The sequence below is a fragment of the Penicilliopsis zonata genome (assembly GCF_001890105.1).
Source record: "Penicilliopsis zonata CBS 506.65 unplaced genomic scaffold ASPZOscaffold_27, whole genome shotgun sequence".
Classification (NCBI taxonomy): Eukaryota; Fungi; Ascomycota; class Eurotiomycetes; order Eurotiales; family Aspergillaceae; genus Penicilliopsis; species Penicilliopsis zonata.
The window spans coordinates 160,836-188,128 of record NW_019208933.1 but is presented as its reverse complement, the minus strand read 5'-3'; the positions used below and the strand labels follow the sequence as shown (position 1 = coordinate 188,128).

Genomic DNA, 27,293 nt, shown 5'->3' with positions numbered 1-27,293 from the left:
GAAATATCTTGAATGCCACATTAGGGTGCACTACCAAGTAGAACCTTGTGCTCGGAAGAACGGATGAGCCTTGACTGCTTCAAACGAGAGGCGAGAACGGGCATCGTAGATGAGGATTCTCTTCAGAAGGTCATATAAGCTCTGGAGATCTGGTGCAAGTGGCGCTTCATCTCCTGTTCCGTAGCAGCGTTCGCCGAGAGGCTTCTCCAGATTTCGTACCCGTTGCTTCAGGGGGAGTGGGCGGACCTTCAGGCGCCTGCCTTGGGCTTCCTTGGGCGCTCCGTTGGGATGGAAGTACTTGTCCCTCCTCTCCCAGTTCTGCCAGAGGGCCTCGGGAGGCTTCCCCAGCATGGCCACCTGGTCCTTCATCGCGTCGTTGTTCCATCCGAAGAGCAATTTGACAAGACTGCGGTCGGCACACAGTTCGTACAGAAGGCACCCGAATGCCCATTGATCGACCGCGGAGGTGAGCTCGCCGCCGAAGACGATCTCGGGCGATGCAAACGGAGCTGGCGTGTAGATCCGATCGGGGCGTTCGTGGTGATAGAACGCAGCTCCGAAATCGATGAGCAGAATCCGGTCCGTGTGTAAACGAGCTTCCAGGGCTGCGATATCAGCCGGGTCGACTGTGTACGCGGGAGCATTGTTTCCCCTTGGCCCCCCGTCCAAGCGACGCACTGGGTGCTTGATGGGCGGTCCCAACACATCATAGAGCTCTCCTTCGGTCCAATCGTCAAACGGGAGAAGCTGGGAGAGAATATTGGAAGTGTAACAATCTGCATCCCAAGTGAGCCCGTATTCTCTCATGGGATAGGATATGGAGCCTCCTGAATGGGATCAAGATTCACCTCCATGCGCAATGCCCAAAATGTGAAGATACCCCAAGGCCTCTGCAACCTGGAGACCGATCATACGAGGCCACTCCAGCGAATTATACGGCAACCCGGGCTTTCTCGCCAAACGGTCTCCTGCCACAGGGGCCACAATACACAGATGATGGCCATTGGGGCCGCAGATGGTAAAATGGTCCAGAAGCTGAAGGACAAATTCTCGCCCTTTGTGGTTCACCGTGGACTCGGTGATTTCCTGTAGGATCCGAAGCTCTTTACAGTCAGGAGGGATGTCGGCAGACAAGATCTTCAGAGAGACATATCTGTTTTCCGTTCTATCCCTGCCGAGCCAGACGGTGCCGAAACTTCCTGACCCCAACTTATGGACAATCCTGTATCTCCCGCATTCAAACAGATCCCCGATGGTAACAGGATGAAGGGCGTTTTTTCGGTATCGATCGGGATCCTCGGTAAATGTCGACGGGGAAGGAGCGTAGGTTCGTGAAGACATGAGGCCTCTATGGATATGGACCAAAACACATTCAATATGAACATTTGCGCTGTCGAGAAATTCTCGCTTTAATGTGTTGGCTGTAGCTGGCTGGAAGTTAGGCAGCCATCGGTCTTACTCCGTACTGGCTTACGCGGGGTGTTATTTGAGAGTGACTTCTAAGAGGGCTACTGGAATGGTATGACAAGTTCAGATTCCACCCCTTTCCACCTCAAAGAGCTCGGGGCCCTTTTCGAGATCTCCATCCTCATTAAACCACAGTCTTGTAAACACATACTTCTCCAGCCTGTCTGTGATCCATTCTGCTCGCCTGAAATGTACGTCCATCCAGGGTCCTTGGGATCGATAGCGGTATCTCATAATCATGTCTCTGCGTTGCAGAAAGGGGTTCGTTAGCTATCTCTGCTCCATTGACTAGAGCAGATCCTGGGATGGACGTACTGCACACAGGCATGAGTAAAGCCGTTGTCTGCTGCAATCTTTTGAATGTGCTCTGTGATCCGCTGTTTCTCCTCGGCATATCGAAAGTCATCCTCCCATCCAATGTATTCAACCTTGACTGCCTCGACCATGGCTCAATAATATATCAGATAGGCATACCCTTCAGGAGGCTAGGAAGGTAGAGATAGAGGGCGGGGTACACAACCTGGATAGGTAGTAATGTCACGGTATTCCCTGCTTTGTTACACCGTGTGATGCATGTATAAAAACCCCTCCTTTAAACTTGTTGAGAAGTCAGGCTGTATTTTTCTTTTACTTTCCTCACATCACGATGGACTCCTCAGACCTGTAGGTTACTAACTCCTATTGATTATCCTTCCCTACCTTATTAATATAACACTTCTCACTAGGGAACTCTTCTTTCACCGTCAATGGAAAGCAACCATCGAGCAGTGTGAGAAATCACTAGAGCCAGATGACTTGGTCCAGGTACAGTCGATCACGTCTTGGGATTCGATCCAGAAACATGTGTGGGGAGGGGAATCGGCGAGGACTGGTCCGCATGAGATTGCTTTGATTAGACCGACGCTCGGCCACCTCCATAGATTTACCCGGATATTTGAGACCCAACTGGCCCCAGGTCTCCAAGCGGATTATTTTTGGGGCATCATTGGCGTTCTTCTCGAGGTGAGCATGGGATTGCCCGTATTTACTACTTCTTTTACTCACAACACAATAGCTCACTGCCCAAGATCCGCAGGCGCTTTCAAAAATACCACGGATGTTGAAGTCTCTGGGATATAAAGCAGAGGCCTTCATTAGCTACTATGCTGTCTGCAAGGATAATCGCGAACAAATCAAAGAAGCATGCTTTGATATTCAGGTTCAGCTAGTGGAATTCTTCACCGGCGCGGTCAAGTCTATGCGTGGTGAGGAAGATAAACGCTACACTTATCAACAACAGGAGGATCCATGGCTCCTGCTTCAGCGTCAATTCACCTCTACAAACCAGGAGCTTCTTGAAACCATCGCCCGCGTTGAAAAGCTGATTGCCGTGTCCCCCTCCGGCTTGGGTCGCCACGGCTCCTCAGATCCAGCCGTCCGGCCAGTGCGTTGCATGATACTACCAAGCAAAAAGACCGCTCGGTTTTTTGACAGAGTCGAGACGTTTGAGAAGATAGACCGGGTCCTAGGGCGGGTGAGAACTGATACATCTTTCCGATCCATAGCTCTGTTTGGTCTAGGTGGAATTGGCAAGAGCTCGATTGCAGCGAGATACATTGAGAAGAAGATAGAGGAGGACGAATACGACGCCGTGTTTTGGGTCTATGGTGAGAAGACGGCGTCTTTGCGACAGAGCTTCACCGATATCGCAATGCGCCTCAAGTTACAGGGAGCGCAACCCAACTTGCACGACGAGAACCTGATCCTTGTCCAGAATTGGTTCCAGTCGACTGGTAAGTTACTCCACTACTGATCGAGGATGTTCTGCCTGTGCTTAACGTCGTATGGGAAGACTGTAGATGGCTAGTGGTCTACGACAATGTAGAGTCCACCGATCTATTGATGCCATATTGGCCCGAGGCAAGTCATGGCAAGGCAATTATTACCACCCGCAACCATTCCTTGGCATATGAGCCTGCCACTTCCGGTTTGGAAATAACATCGTGGGATGCCCAGACGGGTTCCCAGTTTCTACTCTTTCTGTTGAAGCACAATATTGGTAGTGATATCCAAGCGGAGGGGGACTCGGCCATTGAACTTTCCCAGAGACTGAGCGGCCATGCCTTGGCCATCTCGCATATGGCGGGCCTGATACATCGCCGATCTTGGTCCATCACCGAGTTCATGCGAATCTATTCGAAAAATCCCAGACGCGTTCACCAGTCTGAGCTACAGGCTGTGTGGGATCTCTCATTCTCAGCTCTGGGACAGGATAGCCAGGCCTTCCTAGGAATTGCGTCGTTCCTAGTATCTGAAAACATCCCACAACTACTATTTGATTTTGAAGACAGCAATCATCCAGAGGGTCTGGAATTCTGTACCGACGAGTTTAGGTATGAGCGGCTCGACTCTGTTCCTTTTATCTTTTAACAGACTTTGGTGTGACTTTGGCGCAGATTCTCCGAGGCAATAGAGCCGCTCCTCACCCTTGCCTTGATCAAACGTGACAGGGATGCTCGCTTGTTCTCTTGTCATCGGATGGTGCAGACTCAGTTTAGATATTTCCTTTCTCTTGACGAACGGCAGAAAGCTTTCGCAAACGCAACCGCGCTGGTACATCGTGCTTTCCCCAAGCAGTCAGATGAAACGAATCAGAACCAGCTATATCGGGAGTGGGCTGAGTGTAACCGTTACCTACAACATGTAATCAGTCTTGTGGATAGGTTCCAAGAAGAACGGAGAGCCATGAAGAATTTCAAGGCGCCATCGCTATTCTGCGATCTTTTGAAGGATTGCCAGAGGTGAGAGGCATCCTATACATCCTGTATTGATTTGAAAGTAACCTGGTGACCCATTCAGATATCTCTACGAGATAAACGCCCTCAAAGATCTTGAGGATGTGTGTGGGGTAACTATGCTAGCTGTAGAAGCACTCGAGGACGAAGAAAAGGCCACAGATATTGCCGCCTGGACGCTATCCCTCCAAGCCAGCATGTACGAGAGTACAGGGAAGGTGCAAAAGGCCATTGAGCTCAACACCAAGGGCTATGAAATGCGACTGAAAGAAAAGCCGTTGAAAGGCGGGCTTCTAGGTGGATTCGAACAGAACTTGGGTTATAACTACAACACGGCCAATGATCATGAGACGGCTTTGACGTGGCTTGAAAAGTCGAAGAATACATGGATTGCTTGGAATGTCAGCGAGGGCAGCGGAACGGATTGGCCAACATTAACAAAGAAGAATACGGCCAGGTGTCTTGTGTATCTTGGTCAATATGACCAGGCGCAAGAGCTGCTCGACATTGCAATTGCTGAGTTCAGACAAGAAAAACCGCTCAACTGGGCAATGCTGGCTTAGTAAGTTCTCGGATTAACCTACAAGAGATAGGTAGTAGCCACCGGTTGCTGATCTGTTTCAACAGCGCATACTTCGTCTTGGGTATCCTTGAACGGCGAAGAAATAGACCCGAAGCAGCTGAGGCCAGCTTTATTGAGGCCCAGAATCTGTGGCTCGGAGGAGACCAGACTAGATTGCATCCGTTCAACGCTGGATGCTTATACAAAATGGGGGTGGTGTGTCTTGATCAGGGAAAGGTGGAGGCAGCTGTGTATGTGGACTTCCCTTATTCTTATTACTTTATAAAACCTTCATTGACTCATAGGCATTCACACTCCAGTAAACATTTACGTGAATCTCTCCATATCACCAAGTTTCATGTCAACATGATGCCCGCGGAGCACGCGCGGGGGCTCTTCAAGCTATCTGAAGCACTGCTACAAGATTCATATGATGATGATCAAGCAAGAGGACTGAGGGATGAAGCAGAGTTTTATCTACTAAAAAGGGACCCGCTCGCAGTGGAGTTTGGAAAGGAAGAATATTATGATCAGTGGATTCCAATCTTCTGGCGATAAGAGGCAGTGAATCTTGCTAGATGATTTCCACTCCTCACGCCTAAAGGGGTCTGGCTTCGAAGACATATTGTTTATCTTATTCATCATAGCTCTTCTACTAAGGATTAGTGCTCTAAATTGAACCAAGTTGAATTAACATAACACCTCTATAGGTACTATCATCACTGCTGGTGTAACCTGAGATATCCTTCTTGAAGGGATCAAGTTGCTCTTTGGGCTTGGAATCTCTCATGTACATAATACATGGAATGAGGCCAGTGGCTTCTCTGATTCTTTGGTCTGAAAGTGAATCCTGCCCTAATTAGGATTATCAGCTAAGCAATACTATTTAAGACCACTTGATCCTTCTGCCACTCTTTACACTCTTCCTACTCACTATAGCCAACCTCACAGTCTTGTCTACCTAACCCCTGAACAAAAATGTCGGCCACCTTCCATCATGCCGATGGAATGGCTGGTGTGGGCGTTTAACAACTTACATTTTATTGACGATGGAGGAGTGTGCGGCGAAACTTACACAACTGGGGAAGGTGGATGCTGCAGAGAGATTTAACCAGGTGATTCAGAGGGCGTATAGGGAGTATTTACAAGGAGCGGCCTTTCAATCCCAAGATTGGTTGTTGTGGCTAGCCGATGAGTATAGATGAATATAGATGTTAGAGATGAGAGTTATTCTAGAGTTAGTAAGTAGACTAGACTAATATAGCTATAATTATATAACTGTTTATTTATTCTGTGCTTCAACTTGAGGAAGTGCAATGCTAAGGGATTCTTTAAATATTAGTGAAAAGATTACTCTCCTAAAGTTAGGGGCATTAGGCATTTATAACTTCTCACTATAGTGTTCTAGAATCTAAATATCTTATTCTCCTAAAGTAACTTAGCTAGTATTTAATAATAGATATTATAGCTGCAGGTTTCTAGAGGTCATTATGGTCTTTTTGACAGTTATTGACTAGTTATTTATGCTATATAGCCTTTCACAGCTAACCTGAACCTATCAAGGATACGACTTGATCGTAGTAAATGCATTGGAGTGGAACTAGACTTATACTATCTAGTGTCTATATAGTTGAAAAGATAGAGGGTAGAGCCCCCAGGCTGTCTAATTGAACGTGTTTAAATACTGGAGTAGGTCTTGATCAGGACATCTGAATCCTATGTTGATCATTTCAATAGAGATTTATCTATAGTGAATAGGTATTGATACCTTAAGCTCCAGGACTTCTTTCCAGTGAAGAAGGCAGGAATTAAGATATTAAAATAAAGTGAATATTATTTTATTATATATTAGGGGGTGACTAGTGGTGTGTGACCACTCCCCTTTAGCTTCGCCTTTATTTATCACCATTCCACTAAGCTCATCTGATATTATATGATGGAGTTGAGTTTTGCCACTAGATATCCTTAGATAATTCATTAATTACTATGCTAGTAGCATGGCGAGAAGGAATCTCCCTATCTCACTATCTTTTCTTATTGCTAGTGGTCTATCACCTATCAACCTCAGTGTGGCGGTGTTGCTGTCTGCGTGATTTCATACATTGACTAAACCCAATCATCAGAGAAACATGGAAAACCTCACTGAAGATTCTTGAGGTGGCAGTCGACCATTTGTGGACAAATATATTGACCGATTGGGAGTGGAATGAGAGTCGCCTCGATCTACACTGGCTACAGATCAAACATTGCTCTCATCAACACTGTGGATGGAAATATGAGAACAAGCGGCGGATGTATGAGGGCTCTATGAGTCAGTTGATGGAAGCAAAGGCGCAGCTAGATGCCCTCATGTTGCAGAATGAATAACCCTATTATGCCCTACCATTGTCTTGACAAATTCAGTAGAGTGTTAGCATCCCCTAATTATGTTCCTGCTACGATGAGATCACTCCTAGATGTAAGACAGAACACTCGGCGGTCTTGAATGCATAAAACCCAACAATCGTTGTCCCCGGAGTGGTCTGGATCTTGGTGAACGACAGGCCATCATTTGCTTCTGCCTCTTGCCGGGATCGAAACCGGGTTGGATGTCGTCCAAGTCGGCAGAAGCGGCCACGGTTGGTGGAGATCTGAATGTGGCCGTTAGCAGTGGCTGGGAACAAGAGCATGTAGTGACAGACCATGTATCTGCGAGGCCCCCAGACATCAGCGTACCGTCTATTGTTGCCTTCCGCCATCTCCGCGACGTAGACAGCATCGATGCGTTCGCCGCCAGGCCCATCAATGCGAAAGACATACTTGGGATCCGGGAGGTCGTCAGCGAGTCGAGACCGACGCTCCCTCGTTTGCGGCAAATCGCCCAGCGAGGAGACCGGCTCATACCCAAAGAGCAACTCGACCCGTGGACATGGCTCATGGAGATAGTAAAAGGGAATCTGGCTGGACAGCATGAAGGAAAGGCTGGTCAGCTCGCGCAGGGCGTGTCCGTCGGGCCCCCCAAAGAGCACCCAGTACAGCGGGTGATAGCCCGGTCCCAGCGCGGCAGGAATGGCTTCAAACGAGTCTTCGTTGAGAGACAGGCTGGAGGCCGGAACACACGGGTGCCAGAGCGCCTGCTGTCGGAAATCCACGCGATGTGAGGAATCTCGCTGCCCGATACCGATGCCGACAACCCGATACATCTGTATAATATCTACAATTCAGCCGAGTCTCGCATCGCTGGGAAAGAGAAAAACGCACGTTACATGTCACCTGGAGAGCATCGATATCGCCTGTGGACACCAGACGGCGGGTGAGACAGGCCCGGTACACGGGCTCCAGCTGGGGGGCCACCCGGGCATCGATGGGATTCCCTAACCAGGACGAGAGGCCCGTCGAGCGGGAGCAGACGCGGAGAGCGCGTATCCCACCGCTGCTGAGAGCGACCTCGAAGCCCTGGAAGGATGATGCAGAGGGAAGCGCGACTGTGTAATGTTGGATCTCGGGCGCCTGCGCAATGTACCCGACACAGACTGCTGGATGGGTGGCAGACAACAGCTGCAGAGCCGTCACCCAGGTCACATCCTTCTCCCTGATCACGGTGACGGTGATGCTCACCAGATCTGGCGGGATCTCGATCCGGTACGTGGCGACAGGGAGGCCAAAGTAGGTCCCCAGAGGCACACAATTCCAGGGATCCCCATCGCGGTCGTCTCCCTGGACGTTGGTCCAGTGGAAGGCATCGGGCGACGCCTGGGCTGCAGGGATTCTGCGCGCCATCGACAGGGTCACAATGAACCATCTGCTCACCTCCCAGATGCGTTTGCAGTTCCACAGGGAGGAGCCGTAGAGTCGCGAGGGACTCGTGCAGCGATAGAGCAGCCGCCAATTGATCTGGCCGGCACTCTTCCTCGCTGTCGCCGAGTGGAGAAAGCCACGCTCCCCATCCACGGCGAACCGGCTCTTCCAGAAGGTCTGGCTCCAGAAGATGCTCCCCAGGGTGCGTGATGCAAGCCGCAGATGGAACACATCCACCGCCAGTAACCGTGTGAGGACCATCTCGATGATCTCCCGGGGCAGCACACTGAAACAGTCCGCATGGCCTGGTCGCGCGAGACACGGGAGATCTGTGTCTGACTGGGTGAGCTGTTGGATCGTTGGTACGATGGATGGATCCGGGGGATTGTCAAAGATCTGGGGATCGAGAGAGTCTGTCCATGTTTAGTCTTATAGATCTAATATGAGAGATGCCATCTGGAGATCAGACCCCAGTCTGGCGGAGGCGCCAGTATACACATCTCCATCAGATGGTCGAGGCAAAGAGGGACCTCTGCATCGGCCAAATGTTGACAAAGAAGCGTCCAGCAGCCGGCATGGAGGAGCACGACCGTCTTCGTGCTGTCTTGCACTTCCCAGAAGAAGTCTCGAGTGTGAATCGTCTGGCCATCGTGGACAGGGGCTGGATAGCTGAGCCCTCGCCAGTTGCCACGTCCAATGTCCGACAGACAGGCGCCCTCAGGCGTGGAATAGACTACCTTGATTAATAAGGACAAGGTAAATCTCCCTCTAACTGGACCAGGAACAACATACGCACACGGAATGTCTCCAACCAGGAAGGCTGGTCGGCTACACGCAGGCCGCAGCAGATACAACAATCGCGCATGGTAGTAAAAGAATTAAGAAATGGCTAGAAGAGAAGGGTTAGGATAGGATTATATTATAAAGCAGAGAGATTTCTTATTCCTAGGTGATATTCTTTAAGAAGATAATTCTAGAACCTTTCTATATGCCTGTCATTATGACACTATGCAAGACAAATTGATACAGCTTATAATTTAATACATTTAGACCTAAGAGATTCTTAATATAATATGATCATAGTGATGGTCTTATACATAGAAATATAACCAAGTAATCATCTTAAGCTCTAGCTTGAATTGTAGCCAGCCTCTTGGTATAGATGAAGTGATATCAGCCTCTAATCTATTGACCATCAACCTCGAGCAGTTCAAGTGACTATTAAGAGCTTCAAGCTACAGATGAACCCTGAGTCTATGGTTCTATATTTTCAATATTCTAATATTCTCCAGAGTATATACTTTAATACTACACCATCTTCTAGATCAACTTGGTGACTGAGAAACCATCCAGTCTGTCCTGCCACCACATCACAGCCACGGCGGTTATCCCGCCCACGGTAGCTGCGGTCAGGACCATATTTTGTAGAGCTCGGAAGAAGTACTGATTGATGCGCCGATCTATAGAGCCCGTAAAGTTGCTCGGGGTGTTGGTTCGGGGGAAGGGCTCATCGGGGACGGGTTTGTCAAGAAACTGCTCATCAGCATCGACTTTGAGTATAAGGAATTGGAGCATACCTTGCACAGAGGCTCCCAGCCATCCTCGACAGACCACTCCAGCAGTTTCTCCTTGGGCACCATCCCACGGACCATGTTGCAGTGGTCGCGATAGACCCATTTCCCGTTCCGCCGGATCCCATCTGTCGTGGTGCCCGTGACGCTGCGAAACACAGTCGGGAATCCATAGCCCAGATACAGACTATAGATCCAAAAGAACTCTGCAGAGAACCAGCGTATCACCCACAGCAGCCAGGATTGGTCGACGGTCTGGACGAGGGTCTTGTCGATACTGCGGTGCCAGGCGTCTATATCGCGGCGCAGGTTGAGGATCACTTTGGCGTCTGGGTAGGCGGCAACCAGCTCCGGGGCGAACAGCGTCGGTAAGGAGTCAATCACGGCCTGGTTGTCGCCGAGGAGAACATCAAACTCGGCGCTGCTGATCTGCACCTCGCCGTCGCGGGCGCCGTGGTATTTCCTCCGCACCAGCTCCCGGCAATGTTGCAGCTTGCCGCCGTCGGGCTCGAAGAACAGGTCCCAGCCGTGATATGTATCCAGACCCAGCGTTCGCAGGGCCACACTTAACGACTCGGTCCCGGTGCGTGGCAAGCCCAGGCACAGCACCTGCAGGGGCTTACTGCGCTTATGCGGAGCCGGCTTGGGGAATCCATAGAATAATTGTTCCAAAGCATTCATTGAGACTGATTATAACGGCTTTTTGGGACAGTGTAGTCTGTCTCTGTAAGCCCAAGGCTCTTGATTAAGTACCAACGAGAATCAGCTCAGGTGGATTGATCGGCAGCTTAGCAGTACAGCAGGTAAGGCGCCCCGTGCCAAGAGTGTACTGGAAGAGACATAAGCACTAAGCATTCTATACAAAACTGACTACTCTTTATATAGAAGTCCTAATATTGAAATCAATAGAAACATCCATCTCACTGATCCAGCTGCACTTGCTGTCTAAGCAGATGTTTGTACATATATAGCTAAATCTATATTAGCACTTTTATATTAGGTAGTGGACTGAATATGAAGAGCTTAGAATAATATATGAGAGCTATATAATAATACTATACTACTGTATAGTCACTAGTCTTGGTAGCACAACATAAAGCTATATTGTTCAAAGGCACACCGCCATTGCAGAGGCTCTTATATGCTAAGTCTATAGGTTAACATTAAACTAAATGCAAAGCTGCTAAACATTTGAGCTAGAGTATTTCCCTTCTCCCTAACTCATATTCTACAGTGAAAAATAAGGAAATGCCATTTAAAGTGATTATCATAGGAGGCTCTGTCACTGGACTAACCCTGGCGCACTGCCTGGACCTGGCAGGGATTGATTATGTTGTTCTTGAAAAGCACCACCAGGTGCATCCCCAAGTAGGCGCTTCCCTGGTCATCATGCCCAACGGGGCCCGTGTCCTGGAGCAGCTGGGAGTACTCGATCATCTGAGGACAATCGGACAACGCTACGAGTTGGCTCATTTTATGTTCCCTGATGGATTTCAATACTGCAATCGTGCTCCGACAGTAGTGAATCAGCGGTATGATCTCTCTCTTCTTTTTGTTTCTTCTTACCGAGTATTTTGCAGCTTTCAACTGCCCCTTTTAAGTGTCGAGCGAAGACAGTTCCTGGAAGTCATCTACTCAAGATTGAAAGACAAAAGCCGCGTGCATGTCGAGAAGAGAGTGGTGAGCATCGAATCCACCCAGGATGATGTCTCGGTCAAGACCAGCGACGGGAGTATCTACTGCGGCGACCTGGTGGTCGGCGCCGACGGGGTGAACAGCACTGTGCGGTCCGAGATGTGGCGGATGGCAGCCGGGCTGGTGACGGAGGAGGAGAAAGCAGGTGAAGATTTCAACGTGTAGTCCCCCGAAGCGTCACTAACATGTCTGTACGTCTGTATAGGCCTCTATGCGGAATACTGCGGTCTGTTCGGCATCTCCAGCGGGACACCAGCAACCAAAGGGTTCCAGAACATCTTCCGCAGCAACAACCTCTACGTGATTCTGGTATTTCCAGGCGGCGGGGGCGACGTCTACTGGTGTGTGGTCAAGAAGATGGATCGGAAATACACGTATCCTGATATTCCACGCTTCTCCTCCGAGCAGAAGCTCGCCATGGGGGAGTCACTGGCCGCCTCTCCGATCTGGGAAGACGTCAGGTTCGGTGATCTATGGACACGCCGACGGACCTGCAGTATGGTGGCTTTGGAGGAAAACCTATTCAAGACCTGGCATCACGGCCGTATCGTCTGTATTGGCGACAGTATAAGCAAGGTGTGCCACTTGCCCCTAAAGGTTTACTTCCTACTTCTAATACATCTGACTAGATGACGCCCAATATCGGCCAGGGCGCCCAGATGTCCATTGAGTCAGCTGCAGGATTAACAAATGCCCTGCGAGCGTTGGTGAATGCACACGAGAAGCCGGCCACACACGAAATCACGGCCGCCTTGGATGATTTCCAGCGATCGCTGGCCCCCCGTCTGGTGAGGATCAATAAGTTCTCCCGCCAGGCAACCCGGCTGCAGACCATGGATGGACTGTCTCGACGGCTTCTTGCACGCTATATTCTCCCGTGGTTTTCGGATCGGATGGCAGACAGTATCTGTCGCATGGCGGGCACAGGCATCGTGCTGGACTTTGTGCCATGTACGATCAGGGACCGGCAGCCGCCGACCACAGGCAAGTCTTGGGCTGCCATGTTGGTTTGCGTGCTTCTGGTTGCTTGTATGGTTAGATGGAAATTGAAGTCATAGCCTGGCTATGATTGAATCCACTTGGCATTGCAAAAGTAGTGACTATTCATCATAATATGCTTAGTGATAGGAGCTATATAAGTAGGGTGTATCAAGTTCTAATTCCCTAAACCAGTATTCACTTCTATGATGCCTAGCAGACTTAGAACTGATATTTAAGTAGCCTAGGCGTGAATAAATAAGAGGTCCTTGTATACTCTAGGGTAGCTTATACACCTCCAAGTCACTGTATAGAGGTGATTGTCATGTCTTCCTATAGAATATGATAGTCTAAGTTAAAAAACCATGAGGATTATTAGTCTTTCTAAAATCTATCATAATAGAAGTAAAGTTATAATTTAGATGGAGGCTGCAGAAAGGATTGACATTGGCTTATAAAGCTATAGAATCCCTTCTCTTTTACTCTAAAAAATCCTATTAAATCACTAGGATAGATATAATTTGCTCCCCTCTATGGTTCTCTCTCCATTGATATACAGAAAAAACTGGTCCTGTCTAAGTCATCTACAAGACCTGTTAAATACTACGAGGGCAACAGATAACCACTCTAGCTATATGATCTTTAGCACCAGCCTCTCAAAATTTCCTCTCATCCGGTGCAACGCTTTCCTTCCTCAAACAATACTACGACGTTGACCCTTTCAATTGTCGACTCAAACCCATGGGCTCAATCCCATCAAACATTCCAACAAAGGCTCGTGGCGGCGCCTTAAAAGATCCGATTCAGTAACCATGGTGAAGCACTGACAGACAGTCCAGAAAGCATCCGACCTGGGAGAAGACAAGGCGTCCAGAATCAGGTTCCCATAGCCGTGCAACGTTTCTTTTCTCGTTTCCGGCGGCGATATAGACCGAGGGACAGAGGTGAGACAGGGCTGTGCATGCCAGAGATGAGAAGAACTCGTCGACATACTCATTGAGTGTAGCGACAAATGCCAGACATCTATGAACAAACACACTGGACTCTCAGGCAAGACAAGACAGGCCCAATAGAGCCAACAACAGCTTGTGTGACTGCAACATCCCGAGGCCCCAGTGCTCAAGGCCGCCAATCAACCCCCTCGCGGCCTGACCAGGGCAGCAGAGGATGGGATGGAAGAAATGCGCTCTAATATGTATATAACCTGACGACGGAAACTGCATTACTGCAAGAAGGCCAAGGTTATTCTAGGTTATAAAGCGTGCAGAACTCGACCTCTATACTGAAGACCCAGTGCACTTCATCATGGCTGTGATCCTCTCGTTTTCAGAGTACACGATGCTCCGAGCCATGTTTGCCCTCCTGCTCCCCGTCCTCGCCCTCCTCTTACGCTTTATATACCGGTACCGCAACGCTCGTTGCCAGTTCCCCGGGCCACCAGTCACGAACTTCTGGCTCGGCAATCTCGATCAAACGATGGCCGACGACGTGTATGACAAGGTGTGCCATTGTCTCTGACTATAGCGTCTCCGATCTGACCGGAAGATACAGTGGCTGCTTTGGAATCGTCAATATGGCCATGTGTTTCAAACAGTCTGTTTCCGCACGCTCAAGGCTCTCACACCTGGACTGACCAGCGAGCAGTGGAATGGCCCGTTTTCCCGCGTGATATATATTGGCAACCCTCAAATGATATCGAAAATAGCCAGCATGAACTGGCCCAAGTCCGCCGTACAATATGAAGGCTTCAAGCCTCTGAGCGGCGATGCTTTGTTCCTCCAAACGGACCATGAACGGTGGCACAGGCAGAGGAAGAGGCTTGCGCCCGCATTTCAACCACATATTATCAAAGGGCAGTATGCCGCACTCGCTGACCATCTCACAGTCAGTCTATCACTTGAGGATCTCCAAGGAAGGGATGGTGCTTATGACTTCTAGGACTATATCCGGCACATCGACACCGCAGCAGATGCCCAGACCACAGTAGAGCTGTCCTCTCTCCATGTTCTTCTCTCGCTGGACTTTGTCGGCACCGTCGCCTACGGTGCAAGGTTCCATGCCATACGTCAAGGGCCGGACTGTCGCATCTCGCGGCTCCTCGAGACCATCCTCCCAGAGTTGATGAAATGTGGGCTTTTCCCCTTGCGCAAGACGTTCCCAATTCTCTCCAAAACCCGACAGATGTACCGGGCAATCGCCGAGTTAAGGGCAATGGCGGCAACAGCCGTACAAAACGCCCGACAGGATGCCAATCACAGTGAACAGAGTCGCAAGATCTTTGAGATCCTAGCCAAGTACGTTTGCTGTGTGCTCGAGCAGCGATGAGCAGCATGCTGATGCCCTTAACAGACAGAGAGAAGCCGATGGGAGCTACACATTCAGCTCAAAGGAGCTTTGCGACAACTATAGTATGTTATTCTCCTCTTCCGATCCTGCCAAGGTTCCTCACGATAAATAGTTACGTTTATTGTTGCCGGCGGAGACCCGACAGCCCATACCATGTCATTCTTCGTCTATGAAGTCGTACGCGCTTCCCAACGGGATACAACGCAGTACATTGCTGATAGAAGTGACAGCTTCGACATCCCGACATCCTCGCAAAGCTGCGTGCAGAGGTCGACGCGCAAATACCTTTTGGTGTTGCCATTCCGTCGCTTGACCAGGTCGAGCTTCCATACCTGAACATGGTCCTGAAAGAGACGATGAGGTATCGCTCGACCGGCTTTGGGACATTCCGCACTTGTCCTGTCGATTCCGAGATCGACGGAGTTGTGCTCCCTGCCAACACGACTCTTGCTTTGTGGAATCCTGCTGGTCAGTGAGAAAGTGAATGCGGATGTTTTCTTTTATACTCACCACATCAGTGCACCGAGATCCCACCCTCTGGGAAGATGCGGATAGATTCGACCCTGAGCGGTGGCGACCGGGTCAAGTCAAGATTAAAGGCTCTTATTTCCCGTTCTCGTACGGCCCAAGAAGTTGTATAGGTGAGTCTCTTGAACCATGCATTTCCGGGTGATACACTGATGGATGGGGCACAGGGCAAGGGCTGTCCATGCTCATCATGACCCTGACGCTCGCTACGCTCTTCCGACGATACGATCTTAGTCTTGAACCTGGCTTTGAAATGGAATGCCTGCCTAGTTTTACGTTGAGGCCGAAGAGGGGGTTGCCGGTTAGGGTTGTCCGTCGCACTTCTTGATATGGGCATCCAAAGACTTTCTTCTCCTTCAATTGCTCTTACACGTTGCACTTGATCTATTAAATATAGTGACATCATAAGTGTTTGTCAATTTACTAGCAGAGGCCTGATATAATCTCACAATCCCTTGGTACAAGTATGTTTCTTCATACCTGAAATAAGTCTTTCCTCGGTTTAAACCCTAACCCTAACCCAACACAGCCCGATTGAATCTCCTTCTTGTGCATCCTGCTACTGTCAAAGGGTGCAAGCTTCCATCAGAGAGCTACTGCAATGGACGCAGAGTTGAGCCTTATCAAGTGAGCCAGAAGATTTTCTGATATCCTCTGGATTTCATTTTCTGATATCCTCTGGATTTGCATTTTCCAATATCCTCTATTATTTCCACTTGTCGCTTCATAGACAGCTAGTATATCTCAACCCCTCAGGAGCCAGTCTTTTAGATCAAATGTCCCCTCCCTCAGCAGCGACTCATCTCCAACCCAGTAAAAGGTCAGACCCCCGGAATCCTCGCCATCATCAAAATAAATCGGACACCCCTTGACTGCATACATTTCTGTCTCATAAGCTGCCAGGCGATCTGCCTCCTCCTGCGACTCGATCATACAGGCCACCCCGCGAATGACCTCGTTGCCAGATCCTTTCGGACGGGCAGGATATTCCCCCCATAGCTTCAATCGCGGACCCACGGTCGTAGCCGGGCGAACGTCTGGTGCGCGGTCTCGTTGAAGGACACGAGCGAGGGTTGCCGGGTCCATCAAAGTGCCGTAGAAGAAGTAGAATTGTTTCCGAAAGGCACGCCGCTTCTCTGTAAGCTTCGGCGGGTTTTTGGATGCGGCAATGAACTTGCGGACCATCAATGAGGGTTGGTTTCCATCTGCCATCTTGTTTATTGAGACTTGAAGTTGTGGCAGGTTCAATGGAGAAGGAGAGTTGTCTCGATGAGCTTAACTACTTATTCTCTGTTTAATTACATAATACAATATAGCCGTCATCATGTGACCATTCCTATTAAAATTTAACTCAAGGCTGCCAATCGGACCTTCATCTCCGTCTCCGGTATAAATCCGCCGGACATCCTCCCTGCTCCGTCTCACTTCAATCTACAGGTAAAATGTCTAAAACAGTGAGGGCGTGTACTAATTGTGTTCGGGCCAAGGCAAAATGTCTCCCTAATCATAATGGCTGCGAGAGGTACTACTAATTTATTGAACTAATGTTGATATTCCTTACTAATACTATAGATGCCTCCGTCTTCATAAAACATGCACCCCCTCCCCCCCCCTGCGAAGACAACAGCCGATATCGCGTCTCTCTGTTGGCCATGTGCATGCTCTGGAGGCGAAACTGGACAGTCTGGCGTCTTTACTGTCGCAGTGTCAACCACAGCTGCAATCCCCTGCCGAGACACTCCCTGAATGCCCTGAACCATCACCACTCTCACCAGCGACCGACGATGAGCTGACCCTGACGCTCTTCCAACGGCACTTTCTCCCCTTCCTCCCCTTGGTGGTACTGGACACGACTGCCGCTCAGCTCCAGCAGGACAAGCCGTTGTTATGGGCGGCGATCGCCGCTGTGGCAACGCCGTGTGCGAGCCGCCAGAGGCAATTATCGCTCCAGATGCGCCATATCGTTGCGCGCGAGGCGTTTGTCAAGGGGACCTGCAGTCTGGACTTTTTGTTGGCTCTGATGGTATATGCTGTGTGGTAAGTAGTAGTACTGGTTTCCAAGGGTCGTGGATGTGATTCATGTTGATTCTTAGGGACCGCCATCGAGAACACAAGGAGGCGCTTGCGACCAACCTGATCCAACAGGCCGTGGCCATTGTGTACGAGCTCGGTCTGCATGAACCGCCGCCCAAGGATCCCGCCGTGAGGCTGGCCTACGACGTCAAATGTATTCTGCAGCCCGTGCGACTGACGCGACGCGAGACCGTCGAGGAGAGACGGGCGTTGCTGGCCTGCTATACTTTGTCGTCTCTTCCCTGGACGGCGTATCTGGATGAATGCGTGTCGACTCTAGAAGCCCACAAGGAAGCAGACGATCTTCTGCTCTGCCAACTGGCCAAACTGCGGCTCATCGTCGACACGGCCAACACAGCATACTGCCACGCCTATGATCCCTCGCATCAGGAATCCGCCTTGCTGCATCTCCACTCGCTGACGCACCGTCTCGGCTCATTCAAAGCAGGGATTCCTCCCTCGCTGGCCCAGAACAAACTGCTCCGTCTGCAACGGCACCATACAGAAATGGTTGTCCACGACATCGGGCTGCGCGACTCGCTCTTCACGGGTCCCAGCCAGGCCCGTGTGGATTGTCTGCAGGCCGATCTTGCCGCTGCACGCAACTGGGTCGACGTGTTTCTCACCCTCCAGCCGTGTGATTACTATGGCCTCCCCTTTTCAGTCTTCACACAGATGAACCGGTGGCTGGTTGTCGCCCTCAGATTGAACACCTGCGACTGTCCAGGCTGGGACATGAATCTGTTCCGCGAACAGGTCGATGTGCCGGCCGCCTTCAACGCCGTCGTGAACCACTTTTCTCGGGTGCGCGACGAGGTGCCGCTCGACACGACGCTGGAGGCGGACGTGTTCAGTCTGATTGCGGCAAAGATAGAGGCCCGAAAGGAGGCGTTGGAGGCGCGGTTGGGCTATCTGCCTTCATTCTGGGATCTGCAGTTTGACGAGCTCGTGGGGATAGACTACAATATGTTGCTATAGCCGCTCTGCAGCCAACCACTAATGTCGATTGATATGATAGTCATATCGATTGATATTATAGTTACTCTAAAGAATATATAGTATACAAGTAGAATCTATAACTCTCTTACCCTTTTACCTTCCTTCTCTCTCTACATTCTGTGTCTCTTCACTTTCTTCGTCTCCCTTTTTCTCTTTCTTCACACTCACCCAGCCAGTGCCAAATGAAACCAAAAACTGCCCCCCTCCAACAGCAGCCCCCATCACCAACACCCTCGTGATTGCCTTGCAGTACGCTCTGAGCACCTCTGGAAGTAAGTCGGCAGGCACAACCTCCCTAAAGGCAGAAGCACCCGCAGCCACGACAGCTGCCGCATCGACCGAGGGAGCGTCTTGAGCAAGGTATCTGGCGAGTTCGGTCGAGAAGATGGTCTCGCCCAGACTGAGCGAAACGGCGGCACCCATATTCATGAAGAAGGTCACCAACGCCGTGGCTATGCTGACGAGCTCTTTGGGCGTGTTGTTCTGCACTGCCATAATCGGGACCTGGAAGCCGAGCCCACGCCCTACGCCCTGTAGGATCTGGAACCCGATCCAGACTCCTGTTGATGAGGTTGGGGTGAGGGTGGTGAGCAGGGCAGTGGAGATGAGGTTAAACGCAGCACTCGCGACGCCAAACGGGAGGTAATAGCCTACTCGGCCAATGGCGGCGCCAGTGAGGACACTGAAGACGATGTTTGATAGGATCGTCGGCAGGATATCCACGCCTGACATGGTTGGGGTGGCATTGCGGATGGCCTGGAAATAGATGGGCAGGAAGTATATCGAGAGGAGGATGCAGCCGGTAAAGAGACCATAATTCAGACAGCTGGCCCAGATGACGCGGCGGGAAATAAGTGATAAAGGGACCATGGCCTGCAGACCCTGGTGATGTTCCCAGGCAATGAACACCATCACCGTCACGCCAGACCCGCAGAAGAGCCCGATGATGGTCGAGCTCGACCAGGCGTATGTGGTGCCCCCCCAGTTCAGGGCTATCAACAGCTGGATGGATGCCCCGGCGAAGAGAGCAAAGCCGGGAAGATCGAGACGATGCAGCAGCTGTGAGAGGCTGTCTTTATTGCTGGTCGTATGGGCGTTGTCGGGGATGTTGATGAAGATCAATAACGGGATAGCGACAGCAGCACAGGGCAGATTAATATAGAAGCCTATTATATCAGTATATACCTTGTATACATACTTTGTATATTACAATGCTAGCTTACACCATCTCCAGGATGCATGTTGGGTTAATGCACCCCCCACCAACGGACCAGAGACCGTTCCCAGCTGGCAAAACGCAAGCATTATACCAAGGAGGGCTGATAGTCAGTAGAAGATACTGTCTGGTATACGCCATCCACTTACCAGGCTGCCTTGGTGCTGGAACACTTGCGTGCATAATGGTGAACGCCCCGTTGAACAGGCCGGATGCTCCCATTCCAGCCACGGCTCGGCCGATAATAAGCATGTTGGACGACTGGGCAGCGCCGCAGAGGGCCGAGCCGATCTCAAAGACAGTAAAGAAGGCAAGATATGTCCACTGCGGCGGTTATTCAGGTGTTTTGCCCTTGTAGCGTGGGTATGAATAGGAGTACCTTATTGCTGAAATAGGTGTATAGCTTTCCGGTCAGCGGCTGCAGAGAGCAGTTGGCCAGCAAATACGCCGTTCCGTACCATCCCACATCGTCGAGGGAGTGGAAGTCACTTGTGATGCGTGGAATAGCCTAAACTTATGGATCAGTATGTTATAGTAGCAATATAATAAACATGGGTATACTGACAGTTGCAACGATAGATGTGTCGAGTAGCATCAGAAACGAAACGAGAGTGACCGAGCCCAGAACAGCGGCCAGCTGCAGGCCAGAGATGTTTTCATGACTGTCCGTCTGGCTGTCGCCGGTACTCTCCTTACGCTCTTCCATGGTAGAAATAGAGTGAATGAGAAGACTCAATGAGTAGATCAATAAGACTGAGTACATCTTAATATAACCCTAATCAAGCGGTCCGGTTGGCGTCCGATCCGTCGGAACAGGCAGGTCCGATCTAAGCCGGACATAAGGTCTGACCGGATATAGGCCCGGTTATAAGAACAACCCTAGAGATTTTAACAAGTGGCCCAATCATAGTGTTTACTCGGAGATGCCTAATACTAGTTGAAGACATATGATACCGGCAGATTTGGTAATCCCTACTACCCAGAGGGGTATTCTTTATACCATTAAAACTGACCGGAGTGGACTACCAACAATTATATACCTAAAGGTCAGCTAGGAAGAGACATAAAATCAAAGTATGATGGAATTGGCGTAAGCGTCCACTTTGTTCTATTATTAAGATAATGGTGCTATTACTTTATGATATCATAAGGTTAACTCCATCTGGAGGAGAGTACAACTTATTGTTATTCATTATAAACTACTATTAATTGCAGATTTGATATTTGAAATTAACCTAGCATATGGAGTATTTATATGGGATGATCTATTTCTAAAAAGAACTGATTAGATATACAAAATATATCACACCGCTCGACCTCGAATTGAGGCTATTACAAGGATTTGTGATAAAGTACTTACTCCAGAACAACCAATAAATAATAATCATACTACTGTTTGGTAACTGGGTCATCACTTGGTGTTGGTCTGATTGATGAGGTAGTTATATCGTCACTTTCCACATCACCATTAAAGCACCGACATTGGTTCTGACACTCCTACTTATCACATCTTCGCTATGGCTAACTGGTTCAGTCGGCGCCTGACGGCGCCAGGTGCTCATGTCCAACTCAACCGAGCTCAATGGACGATTGTCGAAGAGGTGGACCGACACAATCTCCCAGTTGATGAGGAGGACTTCAACCGGGGATATGGTCCGTTGTACAGCTGCGTCCAGCTTCTCTGTCATTCAAACAAGGAAAAAGAGTCACAAGAAGAAACCTCTGCCTTTATGCTGATCTATCTGCAGACTCCCATTCTCGGCACTGAAGGCGAGACTCTCGCAACCCGCTCCCAACAAGCAACACAGTACACTCCCTCTGAGCTGGCTGCACTGCAGACCTTCACCGAGCGATGCGTGCAATGTACCCCCCGCCTACTGGACTGGCGGTCATCTAGGCAGGAGAAGGACTCTCCTGTGCCTGAAGGGTTCATTGTCTGGGTGGTCTGGGAGATTGTTCCGGGCACCCGTCTCGGAGACGCCTTTGGCGGGGATATATTCTAGACTCTACCCAGGTCAGAGCGTGATGCCCTCCGTTCGGCGTTTAAGGAGGGATACAAGACTCTTCTAGACTATAGATATCTTCTTAGCTTCGGCAGAGCAAATAATCTTATCTAGGATAGAAAGGCACAGCATCTATACAATATCTATAATAATAACGACAACATGGCATTGACGCTGACTATACTAATGATAGCTACTTTATTGATTTCTGGAGATGTGATCGGGTAGCTGCTTCAGATCACTGGAGTCCCAAGGCATTTATCACATACAACCTGGTCAAGACACCTCCGTTTTCTCGTATGCTCTCGGAGCGGGATTGGAATGGAGATCCAGAAAAGTGGGAGTTCTAATCTACAGAGCTTTACTCTGCAATGTCTTATATAATCTATTGACTGCCCTTTGTGGCCGCCAGATGCCCCCTATCACTTCTTGACTGATCTGCCGTGTCTCAGGCTACTTGCCGGGAGAATCCCTGCAATGATCTTGAGCCGTTCGTTTTGATGTAAGGACAGAAGGATCCGGATGATTGACATACCTAGTACTTTTCTAAAATAATCTATGCCTGACAAATAGTTGCAATAGAAGGTTGCTTGGACGAGGCGATGAGATCAGCTTCCATTAATAATAGTAGGCCTCATCTCTAGGTAGCATCCCCCAAAATAGAATCTCATATGATCATTAGAAAATGGTAGGTAGAGGGACTTATAATAAGATAATCATATACTCTTAATTATAGTGAAATTATTTATTTCTTCCTGCATGTTCAGCTTCCCACGCACTTCCAGACAAAACACAACAACAATGAATATACTACTATATCTATATAATCCCTCTTCTATAACCATCTTCCACATACGACCACAGGGTGTGGAAAATAGGGCTTCCCGTCCGCTCAGCCGTACTCAAGCCACACGCCGGTAGGTTAGTAGTTGGGTGGGTGACCACCAGCGAATCCCTACTGTTGTATGTTTTTTTATACTTGGCCGTAGATTGAGTTAATATACTATTACTGTGTATGTTTTTGATGGTGTGTTTATCCCTATGTGGAACAGAGAGTAGGATGTTGTGTATCTCTATGCTGGTGAGGAGGCGTGAATCCTATGACGCATAGAGAAGCCACTACATTATCTATCCATTTCTTATAGCCTGGGAGGTAAAGTGGAGTTTATGATGAAGCTGTCTAGCACTAATATGATTACTCTCGTTGCATCTCAGAACCATAGCACTCTGGAGCAGCTTGGTGTATATGAAGTGTACGACTACAATACTGCAGGCTGGGAAGAGAGTATCAAAGATGTGATATGGTCTTTGACACCGTTGGAGACGTCTTGACCAAGATGTGGGAAAGCAGGCGAGTGATGAGCGTGTCTTACCTTTCTCTTTGGTGCTGCTGATGTAAGAGTAGTATCGATGAGTGTGGTCAAGATGAGAATGGTCAAGTGCGTGGTGTTTCATCCTCGTCTCTGTAAAGGTGAAGTTGGATATTCACTCTGCCTGCGGGTATCCGGAAATCCGGGTATTCGGTGGTATTCATTCATAGGAATCTAATAATTGGTTATGTTGGTCTATGGGTGAGATCTGCTGAATATAAGCTCCCAGGCCAAGAGTTTTGATGCTAGTTATAAAAGCTGAGTGTTGAATTAATATATTAACTCTGCCGGCTTCTCGTAGGGTTTTAAATCCCCCCTTGAAATATCCGAAACCCTCCGAGCTTGTCAAAGAATAAATAGAACCAACGCACTCTTGAATAAGTATTCTTTAAATTCCAGTCAAAACAACTATTCTTTAGAATTTTATACATATAAAGATCACGGTCAAAATGTCGCAAGACGCAGCGCCCACCCCAATGGTCAACCAGGCTCGCAGCCCTCGATTCTGGGCCATTCTATTTACACTCGCGTTGACGAGCCTCCTGACAGCGTTGGAAGCCACCATCACCTCGACGATATTACCGGACATTGTTGCCGACCTGGGCGGAGGCGACAACTACATCTGGGTAGCGAATGGATATTTGTTAACCGCGTATGCTTTCCCCTTTTCTTCTACCATAACTTCCAGAATAACGGGACAGGGCATCTTTCCAACCCATGTTCGGACAAATCGCAAACGTTTTCGGTCGCCGGTGGCCTATGATCGTGGCAACGGTCTTTGCTGTCTTAGGGAGCGGTATATGTGGGGGGTGAGTGAATTCATATCATGAACCCTCTCGGATGAAGAACACTCTAATTGAATAGATCCACGAATATGTCCACGTTGATCGCCGGGCGCGTCCTGCAGGGCATTGGAGGGTCAGGCATCAGCGTCCTCGCCGAGACGGTAGTGTGCGACCTGGTCCCCCTGAGAGAGAGAGGAAACATTATGGCGCTGGTGTTTGGGATGGTCTCTCTGGGAGCAGCGCTGGGCCCCTTGTTCGGGGGGCTGCTGGTCAGCTACAGCAGCTGGCGCTGGGCGTTCTACATGGCGCTGCCGGTGGGCGGGCTGGCATTGATCCTGCTGGTGATGTTCCTGCATGTCAATTACGACAAATCCACGGCGCTGGCGACTAAGCTGGGGGCGCTCGACTGGCTGGGCAATACTGTCTTTGTGGGAGCGTCGTGCTCTGTGCTGATTGCACTGAGCTGGGCAGGGGGCCAATACGCATGGTCTTCGCCTCACACCATTGTGCCTCTTATCCTGGGACTGCTTGCCCTGGCAGCATTTATGGTGATCGAGAGATATGCCGCAAAGAACCCGATGATGCCGCTTCACCTCTTCGCCAACCGAACCTCGGCAGTCACCTTTGCCCTCACCTTTCTCCACGGCCTGCTCACCATGTGGGCATTGTATTTCCTTCCGGTGTACTTCCAGGGCGTGCGTGGTGCGACCCCGTACCGGTCGGGCGTCATGCTGTTGCCCACCATCTTCGCCCTGGTGCCGTCCGCCATCACGGGCGGGCTACTGCTCACCAAGCTCGGCCGGTACAAGCCGATCCTGATCGTTGCGTTTGCCCTCATGCTCGTCGGATTCGGCCTTTTCTCCCTGCTTGGTCCGTCCTCGAGCGCGGGGGCCTGGATCGGGTTCCAGATCATCGAGGCGGCCGGCGCGGGTCTGGCCATTCCCACCCTGCTTCCTGCGCTGCTGGCCCCCTTGTCCGACAAGGATACAGCGCTGGCGACGGGGACCTGGGCGTTTATGCGCAGCTTCGGCCTGACGTGGGGGGTGGCCATTGCCGGTGCTGTCTTTACCAACCGAGCAGAACAGCTGGCCCAGGCGGGCGCCATCACCACAAACACAACCGTCACGGCCGATTTCATCGCCGGCAGGGCCTACCAGGACGCTACAGCGTCGTTCCTGGACTCCCTTTCCGCAGAGACACGCGAGCAGGTCACTGCTGTGCAGAACAGCAGTCTGCAGCGTTCATGGCAGGTGGCCCTTGCCTTTGCCGGCGTCGGGGTTCTTGTTTCTGCCCTTCTCAAGGAGGTGCCTTTGAGAAAGGAGCTTGAGAGTGAATTCGGCATGAAGACGCAGCATGACGATATACAAGCCAGTTAGATGGCACCTATAGCACAGAGATAGTTGTATCATATCATCCAGAGTATACTGAAAAGAGCTTCAATCCCACAATGCGACTGTCATCCTGATATGTTGTCGAATTGACTGTACATAAGACGCTCCGACATCCTCCTGTGCCATGACAGTATGCAGCAGCCGTGCTCGATCATCGCTGGTGAAGATCCCTGATGGAGCGGCTGTCTTGCCTGAGAGACAGTATTCCACGGGAAGCCCCAAGCAGCGCTCCACGGTTTGAAGATGGGCTTCGATGACCTCGATGACTCCCCTGGCATACACCTTGCCCGACATGTCTTGCAGGGAAGAGATACCCCCGATACGCAGCACGGCCTTGACCTTGACGGACTGGATGGTTTCCGATGGGATTTGACTTAGGCGTCGGTAGACGTTGCGGAAGAGTGAATCGTACAATCGCATGAGTCGGAGGTAGCCCGTGAGGATCAAGAGAGTTGTTTCTGTGCTGAGAGTCGATGTCATCACGGTCTGGAGGATTTGGATGAACTCTTCCGTGCATTGGATCGCTGTCGCCACCGGATTCTCACCCGTCATGCCTGGCCCCTCCTCCGGGCAGTTTTCCACCACGTTGCGAGGATCCGAGAAGAAGGCATCTATGGCTGAAACACGCCGTTCCATCCGTTCTCCGAATTGTACCAGCGAACCTGTTGCACTTTCGAGACCATCGGCACTGATGCGGTTGGAGTCGTGGCCTGGGTAGACACTGGGCAGTTCGTGGTTGAGCAGTGTGCAGTCTTCGCTCAAGTTAAAGAACCCATCATCCAATAGATCCAGCCATGAATCAGCCCGGCTCATTGTCTCCCCTGCAGGCGCATCCAATAGCCCCAGACTGTTTGGTTGTGTTGCTGACGGCGTTGTCGGCGTTGGCGTTGCTGGCATCTTTCGCGGCCGCCCGGGATAACCAGGGGACCCCGTAACACATGCTTCCCCCAGGCGCACGCAGCGGGCGCAGGGCTCTATGCTGTCAGCAGGACGGGGGCATCGCACTCGCTTTGCCCTGCACCGGTCGCAGGCAGATCTCTTTGCTGCCTTCATTCTGAGGGTAAACTTCAGGATACACCTCTTGTTATTGTTGATTATTGTTGATTATTGTTGATTATTGTTGATGAGAAACCCTCCGAGTGTTCGGAGGGTATTTTAACTAGGCCTATTCTAGCTTAGTAGTAACCTCTGTAACCCTAACCCTAACCCAACTCTCTCATGCTAATTATTTCTACTTGGTGCTTAGTGAATGAGATCTGCAGAATTGGCTCTTTCTATAGAGTCGGACCTCTATAAGTGCCTCATAAGAAGCTGTATAGTTGGTTATACGGTCCATTGGCTATACTGTCCATTGGCTATCCTGATGGACGGAACAAGATGAAAATGATAAAGGGACTGCTGCAGGATTCCCCCGAGCATTCCCCCGAGCTCGTCTTCTACCACCCACACAGACTGCACCTGGTTTTAATCAGCAAGACGGCAGAGTGTAGTATTCTGTTGGGTAATATAGAAGGGGTCAGAATGGAATGGCTGCACAAATGGATGAACGAGTGGATGATGTTGTACAGACTACTTATATTTTTTCTATTATATTTCCCATAGTTTCATCTTAGTAGGCATAATTCTATTTCTTATTAAATTACAGCCTGCATCAGCCTAAGGTTATTCACTTATCTAAGTATCCTCATCCTTTCACTGATATAGTTGTTAATTCTGACAGATTAGGCTATTTATCATCTAAGTTAGTACTCATTTAAG

The 27,293-nt window shown here is 49.9% G+C and overlaps 12 protein-coding genes across 12 annotated transcripts; 6 read left to right on the top strand and 6 right to left on the bottom strand.

The window, feature by feature from the left end:
- Positions 1–30: 30 nt before the first annotated feature.
- Positions 31–2,131, bottom strand: ASPZODRAFT_170077 (hypothetical protein; the record flags this gene model as incomplete). Its single annotated transcript, XM_022726919.1, has 4 exons — positions 1,783–2,131; positions 1,552–1,651; positions 849–1,431; positions 31–827 (listed from the first exon to the last, which is right to left on the bottom strand). Exons 1-4 carry the CDS (start codon positions 1,911–1,913, stop codon positions 31–33), a joined length of 1,611 nt encoding a protein of 536 aa, XP_022577103.1. The 5' UTR covers positions 1,914–2,131.
- Positions 2,098–5,488, top strand: ASPZODRAFT_125317 (hypothetical protein). The gene is made up of 8 exons (XM_022721424.1): positions 2,098–2,130; positions 2,193–2,469; positions 2,522–3,239; positions 3,299–3,839; positions 3,903–4,247; positions 4,306–4,803; positions 4,869–5,054; positions 5,124–5,488. The coding sequence occupies exons 1-8, from the start codon at positions 2,114–2,116 to the stop codon at positions 5,359–5,361; spliced, it is 2,820 nt and encodes a 939-aa protein (XP_022577102.1). The 5' UTR covers positions 2,098–2,113; the 3' UTR covers positions 5,362–5,488.
- A 1,750-nt stretch (positions 5,489–7,238) lies between these two features.
- ASPZODRAFT_147227 (hypothetical protein) lies at positions 7,239–9,445 on the bottom strand (the record flags this gene model as incomplete). The annotated part of the gene is made up of 4 exons (XM_022725243.1): positions 7,239–7,985; positions 8,044–8,993; positions 9,050–9,313; positions 9,373–9,445. 4 exons carry the CDS (start codon positions 9,443–9,445, stop codon positions 7,239–7,241), a joined length of 2,034 nt encoding a protein of 677 aa, XP_022577101.1.
- A 383-nt stretch (positions 9,446–9,828) lies between these two features.
- ASPZODRAFT_29129 (hypothetical protein) lies at positions 9,829–10,868 on the bottom strand. The gene is made up of 2 exons (XM_022728168.1): positions 10,158–10,868; positions 9,829–10,113 (listed from the first exon to the last, which is right to left on the bottom strand). The coding sequence occupies exons 1-2, from the start codon at positions 10,830–10,832 to the stop codon at positions 9,901–9,903; spliced, it is 888 nt and encodes a 295-aa protein (XP_022577100.1). The 5' UTR covers positions 10,833–10,868; the 3' UTR covers positions 9,829–9,900.
- A 531-nt stretch (positions 10,869–11,399) lies between these two features.
- On the top strand, positions 11,400–12,904 carry ASPZODRAFT_162178 (hypothetical protein; the record flags this gene model as incomplete). Its single annotated transcript, XM_022726562.1, has 4 exons — positions 11,400–11,683; positions 11,732–11,991; positions 12,052–12,422; positions 12,476–12,904. 4 exons carry the CDS (start codon positions 11,400–11,402, stop codon positions 12,902–12,904), a joined length of 1,344 nt encoding a protein of 447 aa, XP_022577099.1.
- A 1,082-nt stretch (positions 12,905–13,986) lies between these two features.
- Positions 13,987–16,026, top strand: ASPZODRAFT_105007 (hypothetical protein; the record flags this gene model as incomplete). The annotated part of the gene is made up of 8 exons (XM_022720878.1): positions 13,987–14,324; positions 14,376–14,417; positions 14,469–14,708; positions 14,763–15,129; positions 15,234–15,286; positions 15,401–15,638; positions 15,689–15,811; positions 15,866–16,026. Exons 1-8 carry the CDS (start codon positions 14,130–14,132, stop codon positions 16,024–16,026), a joined length of 1,419 nt encoding a protein of 472 aa, XP_022577098.1. The 5' UTR covers positions 13,987–14,129.
- An 81-nt stretch (positions 16,027–16,107) lies between these two features.
- On the bottom strand, positions 16,108–16,936 carry ASPZODRAFT_137202 (hypothetical protein). Its single transcript, XM_022724244.1, has one exon. The coding sequence runs from the start codon at positions 16,908–16,910 to the stop codon at positions 16,443–16,445; it is 468 nt and encodes a 155-aa protein (XP_022577097.1). The 5' UTR covers positions 16,911–16,936; the 3' UTR covers positions 16,108–16,442.
- A 169-nt stretch (positions 16,937–17,105) lies between these two features.
- On the top strand, positions 17,106–18,857 carry ASPZODRAFT_125305 (hypothetical protein). The gene is made up of 3 exons (XM_022721422.1): positions 17,106–17,220; positions 17,271–17,735; positions 17,792–18,857. The coding sequence occupies exons 1-3, from the start codon at positions 17,141–17,143 to the stop codon at positions 18,747–18,749; spliced, it is 1,503 nt and encodes a 500-aa protein (XP_022577096.1). The 5' UTR covers positions 17,106–17,140; the 3' UTR covers positions 18,750–18,857.
- Positions 18,858–18,863: 6 nt separating this feature from the next.
- Positions 18,864–20,692, bottom strand: ASPZODRAFT_104998 (hypothetical protein; the record flags this gene model as incomplete). Its single annotated transcript, XM_022720877.1, has 5 exons — positions 18,864–19,936; positions 19,994–20,089; positions 20,136–20,310; positions 20,366–20,494; positions 20,552–20,692. The coding sequence occupies 5 exons, from the start codon at positions 20,690–20,692 to the stop codon at positions 18,864–18,866; spliced, it is 1,614 nt and encodes a 537-aa protein (XP_022577095.1).
- An 811-nt stretch (positions 20,693–21,503) lies between these two features.
- Positions 21,504–21,989, top strand: ASPZODRAFT_20351 (hypothetical protein; the record flags this gene model as incomplete). Its single annotated transcript, XM_022727580.1, has 1 exon — positions 21,504–21,989. One exon carries the CDS (start codon positions 21,504–21,506, stop codon positions 21,987–21,989), a length of 486 nt encoding a protein of 161 aa, XP_022577094.1.
- A 1,846-nt stretch (positions 21,990–23,835) lies between these two features.
- Positions 23,836–25,520, top strand: ASPZODRAFT_155246 (hypothetical protein; the record flags this gene model as incomplete). The annotated part of the gene is made up of 3 exons (XM_022726187.1): positions 23,836–24,011; positions 24,061–24,168; positions 24,224–25,520. The coding sequence occupies 3 exons, from the start codon at positions 23,836–23,838 to the stop codon at positions 25,518–25,520; spliced, it is 1,581 nt and encodes a 526-aa protein (XP_022577093.1).
- A 6-nt stretch (positions 25,521–25,526) lies between these two features.
- On the bottom strand, positions 25,527–26,641 carry ASPZODRAFT_1305360 (hypothetical protein). The gene has a single exon (XM_022722531.1). The coding sequence runs from the start codon at positions 26,586–26,588 to the stop codon at positions 25,581–25,583; it is 1,008 nt and encodes a 335-aa protein (XP_022577092.1). The 5' UTR covers positions 26,589–26,641; the 3' UTR covers positions 25,527–25,580.
- Positions 26,642–27,293: the final 652 nt, after the last annotated feature.

Coding starts and splice junctions, on each gene's coding strand:
- ASPZODRAFT_125317 (XM_022721424.1), top strand. Junction 2,470..2,521: donor TCATTGGCGTTCTTCTCGAG/GTGAGCATGGGA, acceptor ACAACACAATAG/CTCACTGCCCAAGATCCGCA. Junction 3,840..3,902: donor TTCTGTACCGACGAGTTTAG/GTATGAGCGGCT, acceptor ACTTTGGCGCAG/ATTCTCCGAGGCAATAGAGC.
- ASPZODRAFT_29129 (XM_022728168.1), bottom strand. CDS start 10,832: ATGAATGCTTTGGAACAATTATTCTATGGATTCCCCAAGCCGGCTCCG. Junction 10,114..10,157: donor GCTGGGAGCCTCTGTGCAAG/GTATGCTCCAAT, acceptor GCTGATGAGCAG/TTTCTTGACAAACCCGTCCC.
- ASPZODRAFT_137202 (XM_022724244.1), bottom strand. CDS start 16,910: ATGGCAGATGGAAACCAACCCTCATTGATGGTCCGCAAGTTCATTGCC.
- ASPZODRAFT_125305 (XM_022721422.1), top strand. CDS start 17,141: ATGTCTAAAACAGTGAGGGCGTGTACTAATTGTGTTCGGGCCAAGGCA. Junction 17,221..17,270: donor AATCATAATGGCTGCGAGAG/GTACTACTAATT, acceptor CTAATACTATAG/ATGCCTCCGTCTTCATAAAA. Junction 17,736..17,791: donor CTGATGGTATATGCTGTGTG/GTAAGTAGTAGT, acceptor GTTGATTCTTAG/GGACCGCCATCGAGAACACA.
- ASPZODRAFT_1305360 (XM_022722531.1), bottom strand. CDS start 26,588: ATGAAGGCAGCAAAGAGATCTGCCTGCGACCGGTGCAGGGCAAAGCGA.